At 35.3% G+C, this 23,018-nt stretch overlaps 2 protein-coding genes across 2 annotated transcripts in view; both read left to right on the top strand.

Moving 5' to 3' along the window:
• Nucleotides 1-23,018, top strand: part of LOC127987559 (uncharacterized) — a 1,718,354-nt gene that overhangs the window by 1,517,112 nt on the left and 178,224 nt on the right. The gene's annotated exons all lie outside the window — the stretch shown is intronic.
• LOC127987586 (zinc finger protein 14) lies at nucleotides 8,625-18,846 on the top strand. Its single transcript, XM_052589957.1, has 3 exons — nucleotides 8,625-8,856; nucleotides 14,398-15,708; nucleotides 17,751-18,846. The coding sequence occupies exons 2-3, from the start codon at nucleotides 14,412-14,414 to the stop codon at nucleotides 17,789-17,791; spliced, it is 1,338 nt and encodes a 445-aa protein (XP_052445917.1). The 5' UTR covers nucleotides 8,625-8,856; nucleotides 14,398-14,411; the 3' UTR covers nucleotides 17,792-18,846.

Here is a 23,018-nt window from a genome sequence, read left to right as displayed (position 1 = left end):
TCAGATTGATTTATCATACATCATTTATTTCAGAAAATGAATGTACCCTTGTGATCTTTAATGAAAATAACTATCACTTTCTCTCATAAACACATCTCTTCTCTCGTCTGATGATGTGAAGAAGGGAAAACCTGTCAGTCACATGAGATCTCAGCAATACATTTACATTTATTCATTTAGCAGATGCTTTTATCCAAAGTGACTTACAGATGAAGACAGTGGAAGCAATCAAAAACAACAAAAAGAGCAATGATATATAAGTGCTATAACAAGTCTCAGTTAGCTTAACACAGTACACGTAGCATGGGATTTTACATAATATAATAAATAAAAAGAAAACATATAATTAAAAAAAGAATAGAGCAAGCTAGTGTTAGAGGTCTTTACACACACACACACAATTGCATAATAAATGAAAAGAAAATAGAATACAAAAAGGTTGGAAAGGTAGTTTTTAAAGAATAAAATTAGAATAGTGAGTGTTAAAGTTCGAGGGTCAAATAAAGATGGAAGAGATGTGTTTTAAGCCGATTCTTGAAGATGGCTAAGGACTCAGCTGCTCGGATTGAGTTGAGGAGGTCATTCCACCAGGAGGAACATTTAATTTAAAAGTCCGTAAAAGTGACTTTGTGCTTCTTTGGGATGAACAATCAAGCGACGTTCACTTGCAGAACGCAAGCTTCTAGAGGCACATAAGTCTGAAGTAATGAATTTAGGTAAATGGGTGCAGAGCCAGTGGTAGTTTTGTAGGCAAACATCAATGCCTTGAATTTTATGCGAGCAGCTATTGGAAGCCAGTGCAAATTGATAAACAGAGGTGTGACGTGTATTCTTTTTGGCTCATTAAAAATTTATCTTGCTGCCGCATTCTGAATTAATTGTAAAGGTTTGATAGAATTGGCTGGAAGACCTGCCAAGAGAGCACTGCAATAGTCCAGCCTGGACAGAACAAGAGCTTGGACAAGGAGTTGTGCAGCATGTTCCCAAAGAAAGGGCTTGATCTTCTTGATGTTGAATAAAGCAAATCTGCAGGATCGGACAGTTTTAGCAATGTGGTCTGAGAAAGTCAGCTGATCATCAATCATAACTCCAAGGCTTCTAGCTGTTTTTGAAGGAGTTATGGTTGATGTGCCTAACTTGATGGTGAAATTGTGATGAAACGATGGGATATTGTTTACAATAGCAAACAATTATCAGCTTTTCATCAGAAACTCATGAATTCCTGACCTGCAGTTTTGTTTTTAAAGCTGTTTCACTCAGACATGCATCACAATAAGAACAAAATATGATCTCAAAATCTTGTACTTGTTGACTGTAATCTACAATCTTAAAATATCTTGAATTAAATTTTCATTTCTGAACTGAATTTTCTTTGTTTCATTTTAAATAAATTTGAACATTTTAATGTTATTTTTAAAATGCTTCTGTAGTTGATCTTTTATCTTAATTACATTATAAATCACAAACCTCTTTTTTTTTGTCTGACTAAAGATTCTCTAGACTTGAAATGTAACTAATATCCTCAATATCATAGTTTTTTATGGCTGTGTAATTATTTATTTTATCGCACTTTATGGTGTTAACATGATGAATTACTCACACATGAACATAACGTGTCTGATTCATTGTGTTTTCTCTTTCTGTCTTCAGTCTGTGTGGATGCAGTATTACAGAGAAACAGTGTCTCATCCTGACTTCAGCTCTGAAATCAAACCCATCACACCTGAGAGAACTGAACCTGAGCTGGAATCAAATAAAAAACACAGGAGTGAATCACTTATGTGACGTACTGAAGGATTCACGCTGTAAACTGGAGAGATTGAGGTCAGTAACATTCACAGACAAGAATCAAAATGATGAAAATCACTTTGTTTAACTCTTATGTGCTGTTCAAGGTCTTTTGAGACCCCAAATGATGTTTGCTGAAATAAAAACAAATGTTCCCTTTATCAAAATGACATGAGACTTTGTACGGTTGTCAACATTTGGTGCTCTTCTTTATATATAAAATTATATTATTTTTATATAAAAACCTATTTAAAAATATATTTTTAATACATTTTATACATTTACAAAATATCATAAATCCTTCAAAAAACAACCTAAATGTAGAGTAAAAACCTTAATAAATGACACATTTTGTAACAAAATGTCGTTTTGTTGGCTGTGTTCTCTGGAGAGCCCAAACAGCACGAGTGTCATCCCCAAACGAACAGCACATAAGAGTTGAACAAAACACTTTATACTCAATATCTCATGATGAATGTGTTCACATTATATTTGTGAAAGATTCTTCATCTTAATGATTTGTTTGTAAGATGATCTCTCTTCCTCTGTTTGTCTCTTTCTAGTCTTTATGGCTGTGGCATTACAGATGTTTCTTCTTTAACTCAGTCTTTGACAAACACAAAAGCTCTGCAGTTTCTAAAAGAGCTTGATCTGAGAGAGAATATGATTAGAGACTCAAAGCAGAAGCTCATTGATGTGCTACGAGACTCAAACTGTAAACTGAGGTGAGTAAACTTCACTTTGTGATATTAAAGAGATTCATTTACCTCTGATATGTGAACAAATATATACTTTCAATTATTAGTGAAAAGAGTTGATCAAATGATCATCAAGCTTTTTTTCAAAGGGTTTGTGTCTGAATGAAATGTAAAGTTGATAATAATGTTGAACACAAAGGAGGAAAGAGAAGAAAAGCAGACTGTCACAGCTTTCTACAGCAACAGCTGCTTTATTAATGAGATCAGTAATAGTGAATCATTAGAGTTTGAAATAGATTTGTTCAGATTGTAGGAAAACGCTGGTAAAATCAGAGCAGATTCAGCTTCAGCTCACAGTCGTCCAGCATCACATGATCAATGTCTCTGTCTCTTGTGTGTTTTTACTTTGACAAGCAACACGTCACATTACTTTACACTTACTTTCTGTAAGAGATGATGTCCCTCCAGCCGCTTGTTATCACAGAATAAACCCGACAGGGTGATCAGGACTTGTGTCCTCCTGAAGAGACTTATTCTGTGATAACATCCGGCTGCATCTGCATTATCACACTTATTATATGCTTTCTTGACACACAAGTGAAGAATTAGACACAATTTAGATTCAGCTAAACACTTCTGCTCAGTTAGCAACAACTTTGATTACAGGATTTTAATGTAACTTTTTACTGTGATTGAAATATAGTAACTAATTAGTACTTCACTGAACTCTGATGATCTTCTCTTCTGTTCAGTCTTAGAGTATAGAAGGAGTTAAATCACCAGAAGCTGCTGAATGTTGTATCTCATAAAGTGAAGTGGTCTTGAGAGGAGCAGTAAACATCAGCTGAAGATCCACAGAAGAGCTTCACTACTGTGTCTATGAGGAGAAATAAATGTCTGATAAATGTGTAAATGTGATCCATACAGGTGAAGAGACTCAGACTTTACAATCAAATAATGCAGCATGTGTGTTAGAAACATGATATTGAATGATTAATGTTGCTTTAGTATTCAAGCAGATGATCATTGTGTTTAATGTAAAGCTGGAACAGAGGAGGAAGAAGCTCAGATGACTCTGTCTGTCTTCAGTTTAATAATATTTCTATTAAACTCATTCATAATGATTCCGATGTTTAAATGTGATTGTCAAGTGCAGCTCTTAAATGTGTCAAAAGATAGAAAGCAAATCTACAATGTGACAAATTTCCATGTTATTTAAAACATGTCCATGATCTCTGTTACATTTTCTACTCATTGTTATTCTATTTAATTCTATCTTAAGTTAGCTATGTGTCTGTCTGTTGCTAACAATCTCAAATCCTCTCATTACAACAAACAAAGCAGAAACACAGTGTAAAAAAGTTCATATTGTGCTTCTCTTTATTTTCATGTCATTCTCGACAGTACAAACAACACTTAAAATAACTAAAATACTAAAAATAAACTGATTAAAACAGTTTATTAAAAACAGTAGTTCTGTGTGTAATATTTTCTCTAATCATGTATTTAAACAGCTTGGTGTATGTTTTCTTTTTATTAGATGCAATGTTGATGTTAACAAAATCATCTTAAATGATCAGGGCCTGTATTCATAAAGATTCTACGAATCCTCTCAGAAAACTCTTAATTTAGCTTAAAAACTTTTCCGTAGGAGTCTTAGCTTAAGAGTGATTCAGGACGGATCTGAGAGCAACTCTGAGTAAGGAAAAAACAAAAACTTTCATCTTAGTGAGGAGGCGGGGTTGACCCCGTTGCTATGTATGACACAATCTTTTGAAGACTGTGATTGGTTGGTTGTCCAAGAAGGAAAAAAAGAGTGATTTTAAGTATAGGTCTATTCTAATTCTCACTTTGAATTTACATGAGTAATTTATCCTATTTGACCGTTCTCTCTCTCTCTCTCTCTCTCTCTCTCTCTCTCTCTCTCTCTCTCTCACTCACACACACACACACACACACACACACACACATTATATGTGTGTATCTAAATCCTTTTTTTTATTATTTACCATGCTTTTAATTTCCTATAAGGTATTTGATTGGCTTCGAATGATAAAAATTGTTCCACTCTTCCTAATTACAGTGATTGCTGTCCTATTTAAGTGGTGGTTTGAATGTTGGTTTTAATGTATCAAACATGGGATCAAAACCAAGAAGGGCGAGAAAGCCCAACTCAGAGGAACAGTGTTTACTGTTAGCCCAGTTAGTGGATGAACACAAGGCCACAGCAAGGGACAAGAAGCAGACATGGGAGCGTATAGCACAAACTATTAACGGTTCATTCTCCCTGCTTGTGCGCTCCTATAAGCCTGCTATATTCATAAATGCAGTTTTTTGAGCCTGCAAGGTGGGAATGTCGAGTGGAAACTAAATGAACTGCGACACAACAAGATGTTCTGAGAGTGCTGTAATTGTTTGTGTGATCACTGCTTACAGAAGATTGTGACAGACCCAAATCATCACTATTGCATTGTTGCATTTTCCCAGTTGCCAAAATGTAGTGTAGTGATGTAGTGAATTTATATATTAAATTATAAAATTATTATATAATCTATCGCGTCTTATTAACTCACTGTCATCCATTGTCTGCAGCACATTTCTTCTGCCTCTTCGTCTTTCTGCCATTTTCTCCTCTGCTAAAGAAACTCTTAATTCTCTTAAAAGTCCTCGTCTGTGCTCCTAACAAGTTTGACCTTAAGACCTCTTTTAAGGGTTAAGATGCTTTCTGAATTACTTTTTTCTTTACTAGGATTTTTTCTTTAATTTTAAGAGTAAACGCCCACATTTCTAAGAATTTTCTTAGAATTTTGTCACTAGGAGCTACTTTTTGCATTAAGATTCTTTATGAATACAGGACCAGGTGTTCAGGAAAACACATTTAACCTGGCGTTTGATTTTTAAACTGCTTTTCTCCTCACTCCTAAAAAAATAAATAACTCGTTATTTAGACATAAGTTTGGGACGGTCAGCTGTTGAATAATGTTTTTTGAGTATTATTGAGCTTTACTGTCAGGTTTTCCTTTGCTTCTCCTTTAAATGAGTCATATGATGCTGCTAAAAACAACATTATTTTGTGTAATGTGTTTATGCGGTTTAAGTTTTTTTAAAAGAAACATTATTTTCCACATACTGTACATTATTGTTTCTCCTCTATGCCCTCCTTCTGAAATGTGTCTATTTTCACAAAGCTCATCGTCTCAAAAGCGAGGTGTGCTGTGATTGGTCAGATATCCAGTGTGTTGTGATTGGCCGAATGTCTCAAGCGTGCGATGGAAATGTTACGCTCCTGTCCGGCCGGAGCGACGAGACATAAAACCCATTATAAACATGATACAAACATGATTTCTAGTCGTGTCTTCTTTTGTAAGGCCAAACAAAGTAGTTTCACGTTCTCAATGAAACAGCGTCACACTGAGTGAACAGAGGTGAGAACGCTTGAGAACGGTGCAGCAGGTGATTCTGGGAAGGACTGTACCTTGGTCTTGAGCGACCACATGTGATCACCCTGGGCTGGACTCTTCTTTGTCCAGTGTTCACACTATCCATCCTAAATATATTTGAGATTAGAATAAGTGTGTCCCAAAGCAGAGTATGCTGAAAAGAGTATGCCAAAAGTCCCCAGATGGTCGACTATTTCAGGTCGATTTTTGTGCACACTCCAATGACTAAAATCAGGTGAAGACTGAACACGGTAAGAAGAGTTAAAATATGCTTTATTTGTACAGTTGTATCCAGTAACATTACTGGTCATTGTTAAACTCAGATTTCAGTGAAAAGTAATTTGGCAAATAACATTTTGAGTAAAACACTGTTTGGACGTAATTTCTATCTAGTATCTTTCTGGGATGTGGGGTGATTTAATAAGCTTTATAAATAAGTTTTCAGTCCAATCCGACCTAAAACAAATTTTCTCTCCTTTCGAGTGAAACAGCAGGCGAGAAAAGCTAATGTTTGTTTTCACTGAACTTCTAGTTGTTTGAGTCTATTTTTTTGTTTACATATGACTATTCTCCACCCTATGTAATGTTGTTTCAGATCATTTCATTTCATATCATATTAATTCATAATGAATACGTTGCCGTGTGTGTGTGTGTGTTTATTCTGTTACAGCTTACAATTTATTCAAGTGCCACCAGTGTGTTTTTGGAGTATTTCTTCTTTCTATTTCATCTTTCGTCTCAGGAAAGTAAGATTAAAAACCGTTTTATACTTGATTTTGTCAAATACTGATAATGGTCCACAACTACAGCTTTTAACGTGTAATAAATGTGCCATTTCAAAAGATTCATACCTATAACTTATGGTTAAAAGTTTAAAACCCACTTGTATCAGTAAACTTTAGTTCTAGTTTACTAGCTTGAGTCTATTTTTATTTACATTTGACAGTTCTCCACCTCATGTAATGTTGTTTCAGATCATTATTTCATACCATATTAATTCATAATAAGTTGTCCAAAGGTACTAAAACATATTTAAAACAGTTCATGTGAGTTCAGTGGTTCAATTTAAATATTATAAAGCGACAAAACCACCCCAATATAACAACTTTTCAGCAATATAGTGATGGGCTGATTTCAAAACACCACTTCGAAGCTTTACGAATTGAATCAGTGACTCGGAGCGCCAATGTCACGTGATTTCAGCAGTTTATCTGTTTGACAGGAGAGCCGAGTCACTGATTAGATTCGTAAAGATATGAAGCAGTGTTTTGAAATCAGCCCATCACTAGATTGTTGAAAAGTTGTTTTGTTTTTTTGGTGCACAATAATTCTTGTTGCTTTTATAATATTAAGGAAGAACCACTGAACTCACATTAAATATGTTTTTAGTACCTTTCTGGATCTTGAGAGAGGAAATGTCATTGCTTTGAACGCAGGCCTCACTGAGCCATCGGATGTAAGCAAAATATCTTAATTTGTGTTCTGAAGATGAATGAAGTCCTTATGGGTGTAGAACAATATGAGGGGTGAGTAATTAATGACAGAATTTTCACTTTTGGGTGAACTAACCCTTTAATATATAAGAAATTGACATGATTTTTGCTACATTGTAGATTTCTTCCCTTGCAGTTGTTGGGGGCCATGACACAAAACGTGTCACATGAAACAAACTTTCACACATCTTCATGATGATGTTGGGAAGAGGATCAACCTGAAGGGCCTGAATGGGAGAAAAACATTCAACCAGATGGAGTCCAAGAAGTTCCTTTTAAACGATTACAACATTATAGAACAAAACTGAATTAAATTAGCCTATCACATTTCTCATCAATACTGTTAACAATAAAGATTAATAATAAGGAAAAGAAGCACATCACAAATCATCATTAAATCCCGTCCTACTGTAGATAAACAGAACATCTCCGCTTATTAACTAACGATCATGTGCCTCAAAGAAGCACAAATAAAGATATAGGTGCAAACAGAATACAGTGATGTCAAATTGGTTTTGATAAGCAGTTATTTTATGACCCAGAACACGTTGGTGAAACTCATGCATCTAGCAGGAACTTAATACACAAAGTAATCATATTGATTTTAACATTTATGAATTAATTAAATGTGAGTAATGAACAAGACTGCACAAATTATAGCGATCAAGAGGAAGGTCCGCGTACAGTAAAGTGGATAGTGTACAACACATTTGCTCAGATTCGTTTTCAGTTCTTAATAGTTTAATAAGTGGGAAATCCGATTCAAGAAAATTTGAAATTTTGTAAAATTTGTATAGACTTTGTCAATTAAGACTTTTAATTTTTAATAAGACTTCTTTTTCGTCTAAGAATTGGTAATTCTGCCCTCAACAAATCACTTCAATCGATAGGGAAACATGGTTCTGGTCAGTACAATAAATGTGCACTCTCAGAAACTGTAGCGCATGTAATAATCAATTGTATGGCATATGAAAAGGATAGAATTAAATTAAAAAACGATTTGTTGGCATACATTCTTTAACTTTGCCGAATATATTTAATAGTTCTTTCAAAGGACCTGAAGCTCTTTTTATTTTATTTTTTTAAAGCAACAAATTTATATAAGACAATATAGAAAGGTAGGGTAGGTGGAAGTAATATTTTTTGTTTGTTTGTTTGTTTGTTTCTCTCCTGTTTATTTCTGACATCAGTGCCTCACACTCCATCCCAGTAGATGGCGGAATTTGCATCAAAGCTGGTTTGCCGACCGCCATTAAACGTCAAAGAAGAAGAAGATGTTATTTGTGGATTAACTCAATTTATTTGAGAAGCGAACCGTTTCAAACGATTCCTTTCGATTCGATGAACTGGTTCAACCGACTCACTGAGAAGAACCGGTTCAATCAAACGATTCGTTCATGAACCGGACACCAGCGTGCGCTTGCTGTGTCTTCTGAGGTGAGTCGAGCAGTCCAGATATATCTCTTGTTTACACATCCTTAAAAAACATTTTTCACGGTTTGTTTAATCAACATCCTACGGGGTTCTTTCTAAACTGTTTTCATCGGACAGAACACTATTTACGCGCCTGTTCTGGCGACAGGAAAGGAACATCACAGGGAACTAAAGTCATGCGGACACGATCCATTGTGTGTGTTTCTCTAAAGTTTGTGTTAATCTTTTAGAGTGATGAACATGTGCGTGTTTCTTCGTGCTTTCATAGATATGAAAATATTCAGTTATATCCTATATGGTTAATGGCAGACAGAAATGGAGCGGGAAAAAAACTAAATGATTAGTTGCAGTTTGTTTTATCTATGTAATTAGTGAGTGAAAAACAATACTCTCTCTCTCTCTCTCTCTACACACACACACATATATATATTACACACACACACACACACACACACACAGAGAGAGAGAGAGAGAGAGAGAGACGTTTTTAACATTTATTTTACTCTGCTCGGACTCTAATGGTGCTTTTTTAAAGTATATATATATATATATATATATATATATATAAATATATATATATATATATATATATATAAATATATAAATATATTTATTTTATTTTTTTACCACAGACACCTACTATTACGATGCCAGTATTACTGCCAAATAAGCAAACTAATGTCTGCACAAAAAGTTACAACTGTGCTTCCGAGTCCAGCATTTTTTGACAGAATTATAATTATATTTCTAAGTCTCAGAATTCCTATAAATGCCGGAATATTCTCATCAAGTGAAGACAGAGTTTATTGAAGGACAGAGAGAACATGAGAGATCCAGAACCCTGCAGAACCAAACACACTGAAGAACAAACAGGATGCTGTTTAAGAGCACACTAAAGAAATTAAAAGATAAAATTAAATGTCATCCTCTTAATCCTAAATAACTCATATAAATCATATTTAATACATTCATTTCTAAGGATTCTCAATTATCAATTTGAACAAAAGAAAATCGATACTACAACATGATCAAAATTAGCAAAAATTGTGTTAAAATGATAAATAATGATACAGTGTTTTGAGAAACGTTTATTTGTTCATCTTGAAATCTTTGTGGGCATACCAATTGCATAAAGTTATAGTTTGCATGAATTAAATTAAATGCACCAAGTTGCTATTTTTGCTCAGTTTGGGCTTCTAAATAAATAATAAATATATATTTAATCTAAAGCAGCGGTTCCCCACCCCGCTCTGCATATTTTTTATGCATCTGTTATCACATAGGACTTTTGTTCTGTACGAATGTAAGTGTCCTGCAGTGGACATCATTGATTCCAATTCCATGTTACATACAAAGAGGATTAAAGTGTGCAAGAAGTGAATTGAAATAGTATTTATTTACAGAGGCATATCACATCTGTGTGTGAAGATGCTGCAGACTATTACTGAATTATTTCAAGCATGTTTCCCCTCCGTGACCAGTGTGTCACAGAAGCGCAGCTTTTTTTAAATGAATTTCTGTTGGCAGTAAGCGCTTTGCACGCTGTTTATGAGTCTGGGTGCCCTGTGTTATTGGAGGAGTGCTCTGAGTGCCTCAAGTTGAAAAGAAAAAAGCAACTCTGAGTGGAAAGGCGCCTGACGTCATTCACATTTTTTTCCCCATTGTCCAATCGAATGAATGGCAAGGGGTGGCCTTCCGATGTGGTGACAAAAGTTTACCATTGTTTAGAAAGTCCAGAGACTGCAATGATGGAGGAGAAACTTTTGGTGTCTGTCGTGGGTCACCTGGAGCTGTATTTTTTATGGTTTCTGCTAATATGACAGTTTACTTCTTTGATTTACAGACTGTAAAATTATTGATATGGCTGTTGCTCCCCCTTCCCTCCTTTGTTTCTTTGAATTGATGTTGTTTTGTTGAATTAAAGATGAAAAGAGTTAAGCACAAAAATAAATCAATAAATAACGGTGATATGATTTCTAAAGACAGAAAATTTCGATATAAATTACCAGTGTTTCCCCATAAATAGATTTATTTGTGGCGTTTGACTTCGTTGAATAGACATGAGCTATGAACGTTACAAAATCAAAACGTCGAAGGTGCTTTATATAAGTTTATCTCTGAATGGAAAGGACTGTCTTCAGAAAATATTGATTTTGATTTTATCTAATGAAGAAGCGTTCGTGAGCGGAGCTGCTCTGATTACAGCCGTTACTAAAATTTTGAAATATATTTTACATTTTTTACATTTTTAAATGTGAATTATTCCTGTGATCAAAGCTGAATTTTCAGCATCATTATTCCAGTTTTCAGTGTCACATGATCTAATATACCAATTTGCTGATTATCAATATTTAAAACAGTTGAGGAAATGTTTTTCAGGATTCTTTGATGAATGCTTTAAATTGATCAAAATTGATGATAAAGGTATTTATAATGGTACAAAAGATTTCTATTTCAGATAAATGCTACTATTCTGAATGTTTTTTCAGGTGTCTTTGATGGAAAAAAAAAAATGTTTCAACATAACTTTATTTGAGCAGCAAATCAGAATATTGGAATGATTTCTGAAGGATCATGTAACTGGAGTAATGAGGCTAAAAATATAACTTTGAAATCACAAGAATAAATTGAATTTTAAAATATGTTAAAATAGAAAATATTTGTGATATTTGTATAAGTGACTGGTAGTGTATGCTTGCCTATAGTTTGAAGTTAAAGATATGAATATTACTTGCGTGAGTCTGATGACGGTGATTTCACATTTCTTGTTTGTATGAAGGCTAAACACAAATAAAAGGAGAATGTAAAAGACATCTGTTGTAGGCATTCTTGGCAGTTTTACAGTTTTACTGTTTTTATAACAGTGTTCTTATTGATATCGGAATTAAATATCAGCCAGAATTAAGAAATATATTGTGTGCTGATCACCTTTCTGATATTATTGATCTTCTCAGAAAAGAAAGAAGCAAACTCATTGCATTTGCTGTTGGAGAGCATTTCACTGGGAATCTAACTTTTGCAACCGTATAAGATGCAAAGAATAAACTACATCCTTCACTCTTTCTGCCATGCTGCTTGTCTGTGATGGGGTTGTGCATAGACAATGTGAGCCTAGGAAGTGTTGACACATTTTACAGTGGGATGAAACAACGGCATAAACAGAAGTACAACCCCAAATCAGAAAAAGTTGGGACAGTATGGAAAATGCAAAAAAAAAAAGTGATTTCTAAATGTACTTGACTCGTATTTCATTTCAGACAATATGAACACAAAATATTTCATGTTTTGTCTGGTCAACTTCATGTCATTTGTAAATATGCATCCTTTCCTGTCATTCAGACCTGCAACACATTTAAAAAAAAGTTGGGACAGTAAAGCATTTACTACTTTGTAATGTTGCCATTCCTTTTCACAACACTTAAAAGACATTTAGGGACTGAAGACACCAAGTGATGAAGGATTTCAGGTGTAATTTTGTCCCATTCTTCCTGCAAACAAGTCTTAAGGTGGGCAACAGTACAGGGTTTTCGTTGCCACACATTCTCTATTGGGGAAAGATGGGGACTGCAGGCAGGTCAGTCAAGTCCCCGTACCCTCTTCCTCCGCAGCCAGGACTTTGTAATGTGTGCAGAATGTGGTCTTGCATTGTCTTGTTGAAATATGCATGGACGTCCCTGGAAAAGATGTCTTCGTGAAGGCAGCATATTATGCTCCAAAATCTCTATGTACTTTACAGCATTAATGCCTTCACAGAAGTGCAAGTTACCTTTGCCAAGGGCACTGACACAACCCCATACCATGACCGATCCTGGCTTTGGGACTTGCTGCTGGTAACGGTCTAGATGATCCTTTTCTTCTTTGGTCCAGAGCACACGGCGTCCATTCCTCCCAAAAAATACCTGAAATACTGATTCATCTGACCACAGTACACGTTTCCACTGTGTGATGGTCCATCCCAGATGCCTCCGAGCCCAGAGAAGTCGACGGCGCTTCTGGTTATCATAGGGCTTCCTTTTGGCACGGTACAGTTTTAATTGGCATTTGTGTATGTAACTACGTATTGTGGTACTTGACAAAGGTTTGCCAAAGTAGTCCTGAGCCCATGTGGTGATATCACTTATAGATGAATGAGGATTCTTGATGCAGTGCCGCCTGAGGGATCGGAGATCACGGTTGTTCAGCTTAGGCTTGCGCCCTTGTCCTTTACGCACTGAAATTCCTCCAGATTATGTTATGCACTGTTGAATGTGAAATATCCAAATCTCTTCCTATCTTTCTTTGAGGAACATTGTTTTTAAACATTTCAATAATTTTCTCACGTATTTGTTGGCAAACTGGTGATCCTCGGCCCATCTTTGCTCCTAAAGGATTAGACCTTTCTTGGATGCTGCTTTTGTACCAAATCATAATTACAATCACCTGTTGACATCACCTGTTTCAAATCACATCATTATTTAACCATTTTACCTCATTACTAGCCCTAAATTGCTCCTGTCCCAACTTTTTTTGAAATGTGTTGCAGGTCTGAATGACAGGAAAGGATGCATATTTACAAATGACATGAAGTTGACCAGACAAAACATGAAATATTTTGTGTTCATATTGTCTGCAATGAAATTCAATCTAAGTAAATTTAGAAATCACTACTTTCTTTTTTTATTTGCGTTTTCCATACTGTCCCAACTTTTTCTAATTTGGGGTTGTAAATACTCCTTCATTTTTGATCGTACAGATAAGAATAAGGTATCATTTCAAACTGCAAAGGGTCTGGGTATGTATAGTCATAACAACAGCAAAATAATGTGCTTTTGTAAAATAAAGAAAATATACATGGTGCGTTCTCTGCCATCTTGGTCTCTGTCACCTCTCTTCACAGACATGTAAATAAAACAGCGTTACCAATACAGTATCATTCCTGTATGTGATGCAGTGCTGTCTAAGGGCCCGAAGATCATGGGCATCCAGTATGGTTTTTCGGCCTTGACCCTCACGCACAGAGATTGTGTGGAATATTTTTATTAATAAGATTTTACTCAATCAAGTATAATCAAGATGAATCTAGTCGCATATATACATATGTGTCTTATTCCATTATAATCATATAGCCTTTGTGTGGAAGGAATGTGTCTATGTCTGCAAAAAAACATCCTGACCACCACAGATAGGAAACATCTGGAAAAACATGCAATGGGCCTCTTTTCTTTACCATAGCAAGTCCCTAGGGAGGTATCAAAATTGCAAGCATAAGGAAAAGTCTGACTATTTGGAAACGCCCTGTATAATATATTATATATATATATACTATATAATGAGATGCTACCTAGCATTCGGGAGATCTTCTCACAAAGAGGATCTCGGCTTTGTTTCTCTCTGAAATAAAGTCTATCTTCTGGAAACAAAACCCAGAGACTGCGTGATTGCTCAGACACAGGGCAGATACAAAAAACAATACATTTGCTCCAGATTCTTTGAATCTTTGGATGATATTATGCACTGTAGATCATGATAACATCAAACTCTTTTTTTCTATCAAATTTATTACAGCTGTAGAATTGAAAATGCAGAAGAGGACCCACACTGGAGGGAAACCTTACATGTGTTCACACTGCGATAGGAGATTTGTTCATAGAGCAACTCTGAAAACACATGAGAGGACCCACACTGGAGAGAAACCATACATGTGTTCATATTGTGACAAGAGATTAATTTGTTCAGGACAACTGAAAACACATGAGAGGACCCACACTGGAGAGAAACCATACAAGTGTTCACACTGTGACAAGAGATTCATTCAGACAGCAACTCTGAAAACACATGAGAGGACCCACACTGGAGAGAAACCATACAAGTGTTCATACTGTGACAAGACATTCATTTGTTTAGGACAACTGAAAACACATGAGAGGACCCACACTGGAGAGAAACCATACAAGTGTTCACACTGTGACAAGAGATTTGTTCAGAGAGCAAATCTGAAAACACATGAGAGGACTCACACCGGAGAGAAACCTTACAAGTGTTCACACTGTGACAAGACATTCAATTGTTCAGGACATCTGAAAACACACCAGAGGATCCACACTGGAGAGAAACCATACAAGTGTTCACACTGTGACAAGAGATTCGTTCAGACAGCAAATCTGAAAACACATGAGAGGACTCACACCGGAGAGAAACCTTACAAGTGTTCACACTGTGACAAGAGATACCGTTTATCAGCACATCTGAAAACGCATGAGAGGACCCACACTGGAGAGAAACCATTCACATGTGATCTGTGTGGGAAGAGTTTCACACAATCAACAAACCATAAGTTGCACATGCACATCCACACTGGAGAGAAACCGTTTACATGTGATCTGTGTGGGAAGAGTTTCATAATAAAACGCAGCCTTAAAGAGCACATGAACATCCACTCTGGGGAAAAACCGTACACATGTGATCAGTGTGGCAAAGGATTTGTAAGGTCTTCGGACCTAAAGATTCACCTGACACTTCATACAAAGAAGAAACGTCTGTATTCATGTTCTTTGTGTGGAAAGAGTTTCCCACTGCTGAAAAGTTTAAAAACACATCAGAAAAGACATACTGCCAAGAAAGCTTATATGTGCTTTGAGTGTGAGAAGACTTTTTTTACAGATGAGCATTTGAAAATGCACCAGAGAACTCACACTGGAGAGAAACCTTACATGTGTTCACATTGCGACAAGAGATTCAGTTCTTCATCAAATCTGAAAAAACATGAAAGGACTCATACTGGAGAGAAACCATACACATGTGATCAATGTGGGAAGAGCTACACTGAATCATCTTCTCTACAGAGACATAAAAAATCATCCACAGCCCGAAATCATAGTAAGTAGAGTTAATCTTCAACTTAATGCTTTACTTTTGACTCGTCGGTCTGTATTCTGTTCCCGCTGAAAAGCAGGCAATGGTTTCTAATTACAAAGGCAAATGTATCTATTTACACCATGTTTTTGCAGTGTTGAGTTTTGTAGCCAATGACAGACATGTTTGTTAAAAGCACTGACCAATCAGAGGGGTTTAATGTAAGTTAGTCAAAATATACTCAGAGAAAATCTATTATTTTAAGGGGGAAATAAGTTGATTTAAAATTTCATGGCATCAACACATCTCAAAAAAGTTGGGACAAGGCCATGTTTACCACTGTTTGGCATCCCCTCTTCTTTTTATAACAGTCTGCAAATGTCTGCTGACTGAGGGGACAAGTTGCTCAAGTTTAGGAATAGGAATGTTGTCCCATTCTTGTCTAATACAGACTTCTAGTTGCTCTGCTGTCTTGTCGCATCTTCATCTGTATGATGCACCAAATGTTTTCTATAGCCGCGTTTCCACCGCAGGAACTTTACCCAGGAACTAGGGACTTTGGCCTGGTACTTGGTGTGTTTCCACCGCAGGAACCAGGAACTAAATAAAGTTCTGGGTAAAAAAAATGCCCCTCAGAAAGTCCCTGCTGGCGAGGTGGTACTTTTTCAAAGTTCCGGAACTTTCTGGGGCGGGACTTTGGCACTAATCATTCTGATTGGTTGAGTCCACGCAGCATTGGTTGAGTTCAACCACCATTTATTCGGATGAACATTTTCAAAATATTACTGTTATTGTGTCATGAAATGTAATTTTAAAAGTATTTCAGGCGAGAATGTAGTTGTTTAAAACTCAAATCTGTGGTTTATTTATAAAGACAGCGCCTATTTAAAAACGTGTCTCTGAGACGGTGAGCTCCACTCGATCAGCGGGAGATCAGTGATCATCTATCCGCCGAGAAGCAGCCTCAACTCAGCTAGACCTTCTGATATGTGCCACTGGCTCTGATGTCTCTTTAGTGGTTAAACATAAAATATAATTCAGCTGTGGGGTAAATCTAACAGGTTTTCTTTTGTCTGTATTCATATTATCTATATGTTAAAATGAAAATAAAAAAGGCAATAAAAAAGTTTCATTGTAATGGCTGCATATACACATCCCTGAACTAAGTTCAATTCTGCAGTTGTTATTATGCTTAAATGAAAACAAAAGGAGGCAGTGGTATTTGATATCCTATTTCGTTTTATTGTAAATATACAGTAAGGAAAATTGCAGTAGCCAAGACGAGGTGACTGAAGTTATCAAGTACGCTGCTGCGTCGTCGCGGACATCACACTCCCCAGTCGCATGCACAAAGTCTGAACTAACTACCGATGATGTAAGTCCAAAATCTGTGTAATTCTTTTTTTTTTTTTTCTCAGTGGTACTTTGTATTGAGAAACGCGCGCAGACCTACGTCACCAGTCATTTGCCTAATCTTCCCGGTACTTTACACCGCGGTGAGACACGACTCGATGACTTAATCATTAAGACATTACCTCCACCTACGCAGTTTTAGTTTATTATTTCATCATTTCATTAAAGAAATAATTTCATATTTCCATAGTAATAATAATAAAATGAAGAAAATAAATGATTAATGTTATAGTTCACCCTGCCAAAAATGACAATTCGGTCACCATTTTCTCACATGGTCAAAAGAGCATAATCAAACAAAATATTTCTTGCTGAACCTACTTTTTATAATGCCTGATGCTTTACACAACAACGACTTTAAATGATCTTTTGTGAGTAATTTCTCCAAATTTGATGTGCGGTTCATTCGATTAATTAATCACCACATCATGTAATTAATTAGATTAAAAAAATAAAAAATTACCAGCCCTAGAATAAATCTGAGATTGTGTCTGAAAGCCACAATGAGTGATGGCACACTGAACTCGAAATGCAGTTTGAAGTGAAACAGCTTAATTGTTTACTTTTATTGTTTGCAGTGCCAAAACTAATGATTGATTAGTAGTTGGCTAGTGAAGATAATACAGTAACATATAGTCATTTTTTTTTTTCAGATATGTGTACAAGAAAGAAAAGTCCAAAGTTGTCACGGTGAATAAAGTTCAAGACTTCAAGACTTTTCAAGAGATTCAGATCAACTCATAGATAGTTCCTTCCCAAAAGAACATCATCTAATTGTTTTATTCTTGTTTCTCAATTTGCTTCATAATATAATCTCTCATTATGCTTTATAATTTCAAGTTAGATTTTTTTTTTTTACTTTACGAAAAAGTGGACTTTTTAGTCGTTTGGACAACAAAGTGACCTGAAGAAGAGTCCATCTTAGTTTTAGGAAATACATTGATCTGGTGTTTGTGTTTAATTGTTAATCTTATAATCTTATAAATGCTCAACCATTTGTGATGCACTTGGTTTGGTTGTAAATCAATAATTTTCTCACAAATTTTCAAATAATCATGTATTAAATAATCATGTATTTTATCAACGTTTATTGACCATTTTTAATGTCTAATGATGCTACTTGCGACAATAGTTTAATCAGTATTATTATTAATTTTAATAATTTTGGGTTTATCCGAAAGCCATTACCTGATACGATTGCTTTTTAGACTTTTTTTATGTTTTAAATGTCTTGATTGATAAAACTTATTGTGATGGTGCAGAAAAGTTGTACATTTACTTATACATTTCAAATATGCACATGAGTAATCATAACGGAAGCTGAGAAATTAAGTTTTAGTGAATATAATCAAGACACTTGAAAAATACTTTACGGTTACATTTTATACATATATATAAAACAATGTATTATTTGATCGATTTCACCTCCTTGAGCCATTAATATGTACCATAAATTACCAGTAAAACTGATTTTAAAAAATTGTTTGAATTGCAGAAAATGTATTTGACACATGATTTTTTCCTGACACAGTTTAACTCTTAAGTTCTTGTCATATTTTATTACAATTTTCCTAGACTGTAGCGAGTAAACTGTGATAATGTGAGAAATGCTAAAGGTGTCTGAATAAATTTAGGTTTGACTGTATGTTGGCATATAACACTTTAACATTTTAATACATTTTTAAAAATGATATTAAATGAAAATGTAAGAACTTTTATTTTTGGCAAAGTTCTGCACAACAGAAGTATATAAAGTAGGGATGCACCGAAATGAAAATTCTTGGCCGAAACCGAAAACCGAAAAAGAGAAAACCAAGGCCGAAAACCGAAACCGAAACACCGAAAGAAATTATGCCAATTATTAGTACCATTGCATTTATTGCTATGACCGTGTACTAACTTTACTAAAATTAAGACATTGCAATTGCATAAATTAATATTAAAGTTTCAAAGATAATTACAATTACATAACTTATTTAAAAAAAACAAAACATAAAAATACATAATTACAAATGATGCAAATATTTATTAAGCACATTGCAACAATGCACAGTATAAAATAAAATTCAAACTAAAAATCTATCCCACTCATGTGTATATTTAATAATAATGTACAGGCCTACTGGCCTGCAGAAAGGTTTTAAAATGAACAGTTCTCTCATAAAAACAAAGTGCATTTAGGTGAAGTGCATTTGAAATTTTCTATGTAGGACTAGAAAGTGCATCACTTCTCCAGTATAGGCAAGAGGGTTGTCACTTCTGGGGATAGGGACTTCAGACAGTTAACCATCTAGCTGTTGAGCAGTTGAGCTTGTCATCTGCCTGACATTTGAGAAATATTTGAGAAAGTGTATTTAAATAGGGCCAGGGCATAAATAAACATTTTGATCAAATTAAAGCAGAAATCTAGCATAAATATGGCTAAAATCTGATATTATGTATGTATGTTTGTGTGTGTGTATATAGTAGCCTAAGAACAAAATAGACAAGATATTATTATTATTTGAGGCACTTTCTTGCAGAATTCCACTGAACATATCAGACAACGATGGTGCATGCCACTCATCTGGTGCAGAGACCAGTCTTTTTTTCTGCGCTCTGATCTGTCTCCTGCACTTGGCGCTTCTCCGTCTCCACGCGGGTTCTCCGCATCCAGCGCGGCCTGGATCATTTCTTGTGCCCGCTGCCTTATTTCCGCATCCAAGTAATGGTCTTTATAACGCGGATCAAGCACATTTGCGATGAAGTGCAGAGGATCCGAAAAGATCTCAATGAGACGTGTGCTAACAGACTCTATAAGACAGTACTTTTCTTTGTTTTTACTTCGTGGTCCGTCTTAATTTCTTTGTTAGGAGACGTTTTAGTGCTGCGAATAAAGGAATACGAAGAGAGAGAATGTTCTCACTGGTGTGAAGTGAATGTCGCGTGGAGCTCGTGGTCTGCGCTATGCAGGTGCAGGTGCACGTGCACGTGCAGGTCGCGGTTTCTGTGTGCGTCATCACAACATTTCAGCCGTGTTGTTTTGGTGATAAAATTCTATCGGCCGAAAATCGAAAAGGCCATTTTCGGCCGAAAATTTTCGGTGGCCGAAATTTCGGTGCATCCCTAATATAAAGATAAAAAATGGACAAATACGATATTCCTTAATGATGTTTAAATAAATAATTATTAAGAATAATATTATTGGTGTTGATATAATTTTATATTTCTGTCATAATTTCAATTTAAATCAAACTTTTATTTCGACTGGTTGTAGCGGACCTTTGAGTTGCAGAATGGATTTTACAATGGATTTTCTTCAATAAAACTAGGAAATGTTTAAGTTTTCTCTCAGCCCTGCTGATGTTCATGATTATGTAGACATTTAAAACAGTATTAGCATCATACAAACTTCAGTGTGTAGTAAATAAAACGGCACCATTCAGAGACATGCAGAAACAAGCAGATTATTTATATAGCAGTCTCTTTGTGCTTTAATACTTACAGACACATATCTGCTTTTGATTTATCCATACATCAGATATTTAGCATACATGTTTAGAGATGTATGAGCATCCATACTGTACATGCATTTTGTGTAGCAATTGCCTGGTTTCACTGTTACACCAGGGTTCACTTTTATATCCTTTCTTTTCACATTTCTCTGTTTTTACTGTCAGATTCAGATCAGTTTCTCCCCAAAGAACATCATCTTAATATTTTCTTGTATATTATAGTGCTTCATAATCCATGTCATTATGCTTTATGATTTTGTTTACATTTTTGAATTGTTTAACTCTTTAGTTTAATAACTTTCTTATATATATATATATATATATATATATATATATATATATATATAAAAGTGTACCTTTTTTGGTAAACGTATAATGTAGCTTTGCAACAGTGCATTTGTTTGCTTCTCTTCTCTATAAAGTTGTGTATTAAATCATGTATTAAACTCATTTTATCACACACTTTTATTGTCCAGTTTTATTGTCTAGTCTACTTTATGAAACTGATGATAATATTGGGTACTTCTGAAAGTCATGAGCTACTATTATTGCTGTTTTAGCTAGATCTTTGTAAATGTTACAGATGTTCTGTCCTTGCGACTTTGAGCACCATTTGGCGTGTTTTGATAGGCAAAATTTCAATCTTTTTAATTAGCAAGTTAAGTAATAACACTAAGGACTTTTAATTCACAATTGGGTAAATGTGGGAAACAAATATGCACAACATATTTATACATTTTGCATTTGTGTGAAAGCATTTAACATATTTTAAGGATAAGTTATAATTAACATTAACAAAAAAAAAAAAAAATGTTTTGATAAGCCCTTATTCTCGCATCGCTGTCATTACGTCACCACTAGTATCCTTCCTTGTTCCTTCTGAGGTGAGTCCAGCAGTTATGATATTTCGCTCATTTAAAGGCATAGTTCACTTTCAAATAAAAATGTGGTATGTTTCAGCTTACCTCAAGGGCATCCAAGATGTAGGTGTCTTTGTTTCTGCAGTCGTTCCCATTTTGATATTTTTAGGTCAAACCGTTCTTGTCTGTGACTCATATAATGCAGGTCTATGGTCACCAACTCAAAGAGCATGCACAGAGGAGTCCAAATTAAACAATTCCCCATCGGAAGTACACATTGATCACCTAAGACACGAAACGAGCAGTATTTATATCGTTTTTACCTCTTGTACACAACCACGTCCAAGTGGACACTTTTTTATTTACTTCCTAAAAAATGTAAAACTTCATAACTACAGCTTTTATTATCTGTTTTTGATTTTTTTGATAATTGCTAGATTTCTTGTAACATCTAAAAGCCACAAACTATTAATTGATTCTTGGGCAGACAGTTATGGAAAAGTTAATAAGCCTGGAGTACACTACACAATTTTCTGATGATTTTCTGTCTGGAGAGGTCGACACTATACTTGCTGAAAGTCTGCAGATTTGAGTTGACAAATTCCATAGAAAATCACAAAGTGTTTGATGGTCACACAGACTTTTTTTTTTTTTTTTTTTTTGGTCACATGGACTCCGACTTTTATCTTCAGACATTGATTGTATCGACTCGGAGGATATCAAACATGTTTGGTATTTTCAGCTGATTTTAGAAAGCAGGCACAGTTTCACCGACAGGACTTAGATTTAGACAGGATTAGGCCACAGTTCAATTAGGACATTTAAGTAATTTAAATTAACATGCCCACATTACTGGTGTGCATCTTGAGACAAAACAAAGGCACTGATAGGTTTTAAGATCAGTCAGTGCAAGTTTATATCAGCTGAAACAGCTCAGAATGACATGTAGTCTGGGACTAGTCTTAAACCTTGTCTGTGAACCAGAGGGATTTTGTTTTAATTTGTCATGCGTCTCCTAGTTTGTTGAGATGGGACCAACTTTAAAGTCTGGTAGTGTATGATCCTCGGTCGTGTCATGTATTATGCTTAGTTTTCCTTTGCCCCAATTTACAGAGTTGGTCTGTGTATGATGCCTAGTGTTTTAAAATCAGATTTTAACTGTGATGTAGAGTATTCAGGCCTTTAGAGACACTGGGGAAATCACAGCTGTCAATCATGACGTCAGACTCCATGTTTAGAATTCCAGTAAAACAAAACCTATGAACACTTGAACGGACATCAGTGGGAAAATAACTACCTAAAATGACAGAAAATAAAATAGAAATGTCCCATTAGTTTTAATGCGTATCTTGCCTCTCACTCCATTCACGCAGAGGGCGGGGCTTATGAGCTGAACTGCAGCCAGAATGATTGACTTCAATGTAACCAACACCACTTTGACAGTCGGTTTAGTTTTTGTTATATGGTCAACAGTTTATTGGGACATCAGTCCAAGCAGTTTGATCTGTCAGATGATCCTGAGGTAAAGGCGTGATTGTCTATTAGCAGAGAGGCTTTACTAAAATGA

Source organism: Carassius gibelio, chromosome B22 (genome assembly GCF_023724105.1).
Source record: "Carassius gibelio isolate Cgi1373 ecotype wild population from Czech Republic chromosome B22, carGib1.2-hapl.c, whole genome shotgun sequence".
Classification (NCBI taxonomy): domain Eukaryota; kingdom Metazoa; phylum Chordata; class Actinopteri; order Cypriniformes; family Cyprinidae; genus Carassius; species Carassius gibelio.
This window is presented reverse-complemented; position numbering and strand designations above follow the sequence as displayed.